Below are 9,450 nucleotides of genomic sequence, written 5' to 3' on the forward strand. Positions count from 1 at the left end.
GCCTGGTTCCTGTAATGCCGCGGACTCAGCAGAGTGAGTGATACACTGACCTCTAGTGGAAAAATCTGTTTCTCTGTCTTGCTCTCTCTATCTCTCTCCTTCTCTGGTAAAATGGTAAATGGACTGCACTTATAGAGTGCTTTTATCCAAAGCGCTTTACAATGAAGGCCTCTCATTCACCCATTCACACACATTCACACACCAATAGCGGCAGCTGCCATGCAAGGTGCTAGCCTGCTCATTGGGAGCAATTTGGGGTTCAGTGTCCTGCCCAAGGACACTTCGACATGTGGACAGGAGGAGCCGGGATTCGAACCACCGACCCTGTGGTCATTGGACGACCAGCTCTACAGTACCTCCTGAGACACGCCCCCCCCCCCCTCTCTCTCAGCGTTCAGTGGTAACAGCCCTGGGCTGAGTTTCCCAGAGGCATCGTAGCGCTACGTTCATCGTAAGCTATGGCGTTCATCATAGCGCTACGATACCTCAGGGAAAAGGTCCTAGAGCTGCTCGTTCTGTTCGAGGCAGGGCAGCTGAGAACAGACACAACTGTTTGTGTTAGAGACTATTATGGTGCTTCAGCCTATAGCAATGTTTGTCTTATCACGGGGTCGGGGTGTTCTCACAGCGTTGGTTGCCCCGCCCACCTCCTAACGAGCCTGTGCTGTATGTTGAGTTTCCATCAGTAAAATGTTGATGAATGTTAATCGGTTCTGTTTGTTCGTCACTACCGGTCCAGATCCCATAATTCTACAGATATAAACAAGAACACAGAACATCACAGTCGTAGTGTTTTTAATTTATTAAATTTAAAAGGTTAATGCACTTTATATGACCTTCAGTTCAGGCCAAATAGCATTTATATTTCCTCTATGGGTGCCTTGCCAGTCATGGGCGACACACAGACACAGACACACACACACACACACACACAAGGCCTACGCTTTAAAAGCCCTGTACACACTGGTGCCTGTGTGTGTTTGTGTTTAGAAGACAAAGGCCTTGTTCAGAGGACAGAAACAGGGAGAGAGAACGCAACATCAAAGAGAGAGAGAGAGAGAGAGAGGGAGAGAGAGAGAGAGCGAGAGAGAAAGAGAGATTGATGTGGTGGTGGAGGAGTTGGGGGGGGGGGGGGGGGGGGGGGGCATATCAGTCTGATTCCAGAACGCTGTCATTCAGTGACCATGTGACCTCATCCCCCAGAAACCCCAGTGACTGACATTGTCATCACTATGACGACGGCGAGGCGTGTGCAGGAGGAGGTCCTGTGTGACTGTATTCAAGCCCGGCTGTGTGGGTTCCATCCGCAGTCAACCCCGCTCAAGAACCAACCAGAACCCCCTCTCCATGTGTGGCGTCTGGCTGTGGCTCGGGAGGTACAGTAGAACAGGTCATCCAATGATCGTAGGGTCGGCAGTTCGAATCCCGGCTCCTCCTGTCGAAGTGTCCTTGGGCAAGACGACGAAACCCGAATTGTTCCCAATGCCTTGCTTGGCAGCTGCCACCATTGGTGTGTGTGTGAATGGGTGAATGAGAGGGCTTCATTGTGAAGTGCTTTGGATAAAAGCTCTATGTAAGTGAAGAGCTTTCAGCATGTGTAATTGATACAGAGCACACGGAGTGTGAGTGGACCTGGGGCGGCTGTAGCTCAGTTGGTAGAGCGGGTCGTTCAGTGATCGAAGGGTCAGTGGTTCGAATCCCAGCTCCGATTGTCCACATGTCGAAGTGTCCTTGAGCAAGACACCTAACCCCAAATTGCTCCCAATGAGCAGGTTAGCACCTTGCATGCCAGCTACCGCCATTGGTGTGTGAATGGGTGAATGAGAGGCCATTGTAAAGCGCTTTGAGTGCCGCTAAGGTGGAAAAGCGCTATATAAGTGCAGTCCATTTACCTGGCTTAGTGACATACAAAGCAGCATCTGGGTTATTTGATTTAGCTGTGCAGATCAACATGCTTAGGCCACGGCTTTGGGATGTCAGCAGAATCCGACTGCTCGTGAGAAAACATTCTTCTCCACTTTATTTTCGTACCATGATCTGTTACACACACACACACACACACACACACACACACACACACACACACACACACACACACACACACAAAGGGCCTTGTGTGTAAGTGTAGCAGACCTAATATATACACATTTAACTCACAGACCAAGACCGAGACAGAGTGTGTGTGTGTGTGTTTGTTCTCCAAAGCCCTTCTCATAGCCCTGGCCTGGAATAAAACACTGTTAAAACAATGTGCATATGGGAGCCATATAATATAAACACCAGGAGAGGAGAATAATTCTACCTCTCCCTCTCTAAGTCCACCCAGGTGGACTGACCACACATCAGAACCCCTTTCTACTGGACCGTAGAACTGACAGGCCTGACCCTCTCCACACACATCCCACTCTCTCACGGGAGGTCACAACTCCAGAAACCTGAAACTATAAAGTATTCCAAAGAACAATGACAAAACAATACGTGAAGTTCTCATGTATCAGTGTTTATTGATCAGGCAACAGCATTTGTCTTCATATGGGGGTCCGCTCACCCCGGTTCTCCAGAACGTCCACACGCTTCCGTAAACACAGGAACACGGGAGAAGCGTGTTCGACCACACGACAGGCCCTCCACACACACGACAGGCCCTCCACACACACGACAGGCCCTCCACACACACGACAGGCCCTCCACACACACGACAGGCCCTCCACACACACGACAGGCCCTCCACACACACGACAGGCCCTCCACACACACGACAGGCCCTCCACACACACGACAGGCCCTCCACACACACGACAGGCCCTCCACACACACGACAGGCCCTCCACACACACGACAGGCCCTCCACACACACGACAGGCCCTCTACACACACGACAGGCCCTCCACACACACGACAGGCCCTCCACACACACGACAGGCCCTCCACACACACGACAGGCCCTCCACACACACGACAGGCCCTCCACACACACGACAGGCCCTCCACACACACGACAGGCCCTCCACACACACGACAGGCCCTCCACACACACGACAGGCCCTCCACACACACGACAGGCCCTCCACACACACGACAGGCCCTCCACACACACGACAGGCCCTCCACACACACGACAGGCCCTCCACACACACGACAGGCCCTCCACACACACGACAGGCCCTCCACACACACGACAGGCCCTCCACACACACGACAGGCCCTCCACACACACGACAGGCCCTCCACACACACGACAGGCCCTCCACACACACGACAGGCCCTCCACACACACGACAGGCCCTCCACACACACGACAGGCCCTCCACACACACGACAGGCCCTCTACACACACGACAGGCCCTCCACACACACGACAGGCCCTCCACACACACGACAGGCCCTCCACACACACGACAGGCCCTCCACACACACGACAGGCCCTCCACACACACGACAGGCCCTCCACACACACGACAGGCCCTCCACACACACGACAGGCCCTCCACACACACGACAGGCCCTCCACACACACGACAGGCCCTCCACACACACGACAGGCCCTCCACACACACGACAGGCCCTCCACACACACGACAGGCCCTCCACACACACGACAGGCCCTCCACACACACGACAGGCCCTCCACACACACGACAGGCCCTCCACACACACGACAGGCCCTCCACACACACGACAGGCCCTCCACACACACGACAGGCCCTCCACACACACGACAGGCCCTCCACACACACGACAGGCCCTCCACACACACGACAGGCCCTCCACACACACGACAGGCCCTCCACACACACGACAGGCCCTCTACACACACAACAGGCCCTCCACACACACGACAGGCCCTCCACACACACGACAGGCCCTCCACACACACGACAGGCCCTCCACACACACGTCGCATGCTTAAGCACCCAACAACAAGTCAAGGACAGGGGAAAAAAACATTCTCTCTCGAACCACTAGTGTGTGTGGTGTGTGTGTGTGTGTGTGATTACGCATATAAATACAGTACTAGTAGTATACCCAACTACTATAAATGCAGTAGAACCAATACAGTCCTCGGCTAACGAGCTTTCAGGCCGGGCGCCAGGTCCACTCCTCAGGAGGGTTTTTATACCTTTTTTCCATTATTATTTCCTGTTAGCCCGTACTGTACCTTGGACTATCACACGTTGATAATGAGCACTCTCAACTCGGGGACGTTTGGTCTCAGGGGCCAAAAAAATAACTTCGGATTTTTGGTTTCTGTCAAAATGTAATGATGTAAATGCAAATATTAAAGGAGTAGTAAAGGGAAAATGCATGTTTAGCCCTGTTTTAAGGTTACTTATGATCGTATACAATGGTTCAGATCAAAATGTCCCCGAGTTGGGAGTGCTTGTTATCAACTTGTGATAGTCCAAGGTACAGAACGGGCTAACAGGAAATAATAATGGAAAAAAGGTATAAAACCCCCTCCTGAGGCTTGAACCTGGCGCCCGGCCTTTTCCATACACTGACAGCTTTGTAGCATTCGTTATAAACTTGAGGCATTTATTAAACAGCACTTCATGAAGTCTGTGTAGTCCTGATAATATGAAAACACATTAGACTATATTTATGGACATAAACAAAGTGCATGCACACACACACACACACACACGCACACACATACACACACGAGCACACACGCACACACACACACGCACACACACACGCACACACATACACACACGGGCACACACGCACACACACGCACACACACACGCACACACATACACACACGCACACACACACACACACGCATGCTAGTATACAGTTTAACACTGGCATTCAGCCAGCCAGACGTTTATAAGACATTCCACCCAGGGCGCCTGTTGGATCCTGCCACATCATTCGCTTTGTGGAATCTGATCAATCTATCTGGCCATGGAATTTGACCACACGCGCACACACACACACACACACACACACACACACACACAACCACACATGCAATCACACAACTATTTGCCTGCCTCTCACACAGATGATCGCTATGATATGATAAGATGCTCTAATGGGGGGTCTACTATATGTACAGTATGGAACTGGGTCTGGAACCCCCCCCCCACCCCACACACACACACACACACACACACACACACACACACACACACACACACACACACATTCCTTCCCCCCTTCCCCTAAACTCCTCAGCATGGTGAAATGCATTTTGGGATTCCAGGCAGTGCATTCTAAAACGGGCTGTGGGCCAGCGGAGGGTATACTGTCCAGAGCGCGTGGGAACTGGACGTGTGAGAGGCCATGTCTGCCTCTCACAGTGGACTGGGCCGGCTAACAGTAATCACTGTACAGTAGAGCTGGATGTACTGTAGGTCTTGATTGTAGCGTAGTGTGATGTAGATGTCTTTCCTGTGTTATCCTCTCGCTCTCTCTCCTCAGATGACTGGTTTACGAAAGCCAAAAGCTGATTGGTTCTTCTAATTGCCACCTACTCCCCACTCTGGCTTCTGTCCAGTGACGGCTTAGTCTGTGCGTGAGAGAGAGAGAGAGAGAGAGAGAGGGAGAGGGAGAGAGAGAGAGAGATACAGTATTGAGGGGAGTATGAGAGACACACAGAAATACAAATATAATGAAAACAAGCACGAGTTAGCGATAGCTGCGGCCACGGACGCGCGTGTGGAGCCAGGCCGCACGTTTTTGTGGGGCCAACGAACTAACCGACCGACAGAGAGAGCTGCAGCTCTCAGAGAGTGAGGTCACAGTGAGGTCAGAGCTCCTCAGTGCACAAAGCCACAGAATGCATCAAGACCAGGAGTCTTAATCGAGTTTCCACCCACAAACCTAAAATGGACACTTGAACTGTGTGAATCAGCGTCAAGGGGAAATGCACACCAACAGAGACAGAACTGGGAAGGACTGCCCACGCTGGGACCTGACCATCAACATTGACAACACAGTGGTGACGCCGACTCAGACTGGGAGGAATCTGGGTGTGACCCTGGATGACCAACTGTCGTTCTCCGCACATATCACATCCGTCGCACGCTCCTGCAGATTCATGCTCTACAACATCAGGAGGATTCCCCCTTTCCTCACTGACGAAACGGCGCAGGTGCTCATCCAGGCCCTGGTCATCTCCCGCCTGGACTGGGTGAGTGAGTCAGGTGTTGAGGTGAGTGAGTCAGGTGTTGAGTTGCTGGGTGAGTGAGTCAGGTGTTGAGGTGCTGGGTGAGTGAGTCAGGTGTTGAGGTGAGTGAGGCAGGTGTTGAGGTGAGAGTCAGGTGTTGAGGTGCTGGGTGAGTGAGTCAGGTGTTGAGGTGCTGGGTGAGTGAGTCAGGTGTTGAGGTGAGTGAGTCAGGTGTTGAGGTGAGTGAGTCAGGTGTTGAGGTGCTGGGTGAGTGAGTCAGGTGTTGAGGTGAGTGAGTCAGGTGTTGAGTTGCTGGGTGAGTGAGTCAGGTGTTGAGGTGCTGGGTGAGTGAGTCAGGTGTTGAGGTGAGTGAGGCAGGTGTTGAGGTGAGTGAGTCAGGTGTTGAGGTGCTGGGTGAGTGAGTCAGGTGTTGAGGTGAGTGAGTCAGGTGTTGAGGTGAGTGAGGCAGGTGTTGAGGTGCTGGGTGAGTGAGGCAGGTGTTGAGGTGAGTGAGTCAGGTGTTGAGGTGCTGGGTGAGTGAGGCAGGTGTTGAGGTGAGTGAGTCAGGTGTTGAGGTGCTGGGTGAGTGAGTCAGGTGTTGAGGTGAGTGAGTCAGGTGTTGAGGTGCTGGGTGAGTGAGTCAGGTGTTGAGGTGAGTGAGTCAGGTGTTGAGGTGCTGGGTGAGTGAGCCAGGTGTTGAGGTGAGTGAGGCAGGTGTTGAGGTGAGTGAGTCAGGTGTTGAGGTGCTGGGTGAGTGAGTCAGGTGTTGAGGTGAGTGAGTCAGGTGTTGAGGTGCTGGGTGAGTGAGTCAGGTGTTGAGGTGAGTGAGTCAGGTGTTGAGGTGCTGGGTGAGTGAGTCAGGTGTTGAGGTGAGTGAGTCAGGTGTTGAGGTGCTGGGTGAGTGAGTCAGGTGTTGAGGTGAGTGAGTCAGGTGTTGAGGTGCTGGGTGAGTGAGTCAGGTGTTGAGGTGAGTGAGGCAGGTGTTGAGGTGAGTGAGTCAGGTGTTGAGGTGAGTGAGTTAGGTGTTGAGGTGCTGGGTGAGTGAGTCAGGTGTTGAGGTGCTGGGTGAGTGAGTCAGGTGTTGAGGTGCTGGGTGAGTGAGTCAGGTGTTGAGGTGAGTGAGTTAGGTGTTGAGGTGCTGGGTGAGTGAGTCAGGTGTTGAGGTGCTGGGTGAGTGAGTCAGGTGTTGAGGTGCTGGGTGAGTGAGTCAGGTGTTGAGGTGAGTGAGTCAGGTGTTGAGGTGAGTGAGTCAGGTGTTGAGGTGCTGGGTGAGTGAGCCAGGTGTTGAGTGATAGGTACAGTATCAGCACAGGGGTCGTGTACAGCTGGTGTCTGGACACAGAGAGCCAGGATGCTGATTGGCTGAAGGTGATAATGACCTCAGACCACTCCTTCCTCTTCCTCTGCTGTTGTACTACCAGAGTGGCTCCATACCACACACACACACACACACACACACACACACACACACACACACACACACATACACATGCACACACACACGCACACACACACTCCTCTGCCCTACTCTGGACCTGGGGGAGTAAGGCTTTTCTGTAGCATGTGATGTTCTTAGAGGGTTAGGTACAGAGTGTGTGTGTGTGAGTGTGTGGTTAGGTACAGAGTGTGTATGTGTGAGTGTGTGAGTGTGTGGTTAGGTACAGAGTGTGTATGTATGAGTGTGTGAGTGTGTGGTTAGGTACAGAGTGTGTATGTATGAGTGTGTGAGTGTGTGGTTAGGTACAGAGTGTGTATGTGTGAGTGTGTGTCCACAGAACAGAACGCACACAAGGTTGGACAGTCACTGACTTCTGGTCAGCTGGTCAGACATCCAGACGGTGCCCAGGCCAGTCAGCCAGTCAGCCAGTCAGTCAGTCAGTCAGTCAGTCAGTCAGTCAGTCAGTCAGTCAGTCAACCAGTCAGTCAGTCAGTCAGTCAGTCAGCCAGTCAGTCAGCCAGTCAGTCAGTCAGTCAGTCAGTCAGTCAGTCAGTCAGTCAGCCAGTTAACCAGTCAGTCAGTCAGTCAGTCAGTCAGTCAGTCAGTCAGTCAGTCAGTCATTCAGTCAGTCAGTCAGTCAGCCAGCCAGTCAGTCAGTCAGTCAGTCAGTCAGTCAGTCAGTCAACCAGTCAGTCAGTCAGTCAGTCAGTCAGTCAGTCAACCAGTCAGTCAGTCAGTCAGTCAGTCAGTCAGCCAGCCAGTCAGTCAGTCAGTCAGTCAGTCAGTCAGTCAGTCAGTCAGTCCGTCAGTCAGCCAGCCAGTCAGTCAGTCAGTCAGTCAGTCAGTCAGTCAGTCAACCAGTCAGTCAGTCAACCAGTCAGTCAGCCAGTCAGTCAGTCGGTCAACCAGTCAGTCAGTCAGTCAGTCAGTCAGTCAGTCAACCAGTCAGTCAGTCAGTCAGTCAGTCAGTCAGTCAGTCAGTCAGTCAGTCAGTCAACCAGTCAGTCAGTCAGTCAGTCAGTCAGTCAACCAGTCAGTCAGTCAGTCAGTCAGTCAGTCAGTCAGTCAGTCAACCAGTCAGTCAGTCAGTCAGTCAGTCAGTCAGTCAGTGAACTAACCAGTCAGTCGGCCACTCACCCTCTTTGCGGAGGAAACACTTCCAGAGGCAGAAGCAGAGGCTCATGACCAGCAGAGCGGCCACTGTGGTCACTGAGATCAGGATGGTGAGAGCTGTCCCAACTGGAGGAGAGAGAGAGAGAGAGAGAGAGAGAGAGAGAGAGAGAGAGAGACAGAGAGGGAGAGAGAGAGGGGTGGACAGAGCGAGAGAGAGGAGAGAGAGAGAGAGAGAGAGAGAGAGAGAGAGAGAGATAGAGAGACAGAGAGGGAGAGAGAGAGGGGTGGACAGAGTGAGAGAGAGGAGAGAGAGAGAGAGAGAGAGAGAGAGAGAGAGTGTACAGGTATGTATCTGCATGTATGTGTGTGTGTGTGTGTATGTGTGTGCGTGCATGTGTGTGTGTGTGTGTGTATGTGTGTGCGTGTGTGTGTATGTGTGTGCGTGCATGTGTGTGTGTGTGCGTGTGTGTGTATGTGTGTGCGTTCGCGCACGAGCGAGCGTGCAGCTTGAACCTACTCTTGGTGTTCATGGCCACGGCGATGGGAGCCTCCAGACCCTTGTGGTGGACCAGGCACTTGATGGACACGTCCTTCAGGAGGCCGGAGCGGACGGTCAGGGTGCTGACCACCAGCGTGGTGCCGTCCCCCTGGGGCAGCTGGGATGTCACGGGGGCGCCCAGCGTGCGGTTGTCCCTCTCCACGTTCCACACGATCTCCGCGGGGGGACGGGACTGCGAGGTGCAGTTGGCCTCGATCACCCCCGGCGACAAGGTCTTGTAGC

The 9,450-nt window shown here is 53.1% G+C and overlaps 1 protein-coding gene across 1 annotated transcript in view; it reads right to left on the reverse strand.

Annotated features, from left to right (window-relative positions):
• Nucleotides 1–727: 727 nt before the first annotated feature.
• LOC311313406 (OX-2 membrane glycoprotein) overlaps nt 728–9,450 on the reverse strand; it is a gene marked incomplete at both ends in the record, with an annotated part of 19,073 nt that continues 10,350 nt past the window's right edge. The window contains 3 exons of the mRNA XM_084443531.1: nt 728–750; nt 8,694–8,795; nt 9,187–9,450. The exon at nt 9,187–9,450 is cut by the window's right edge and continues 21 nt beyond it. Of these exons, the coding sequence (XP_084299657.1) occupies nt 728–750; nt 8,694–8,795; nt 9,187–9,450 (389 nt within the window). The remainder of the gene's footprint in view (nt 751–8,693; nt 8,796–9,186) is intronic.

This window comes from Borostomias antarcticus (assembly GCF_949987555.1).
Source record: "Borostomias antarcticus genome assembly, chromosome: 9".
Classification (NCBI taxonomy): Eukaryota; Metazoa; Chordata; class Actinopteri; order Stomiiformes; family Stomiidae; genus Borostomias; species Borostomias antarcticus.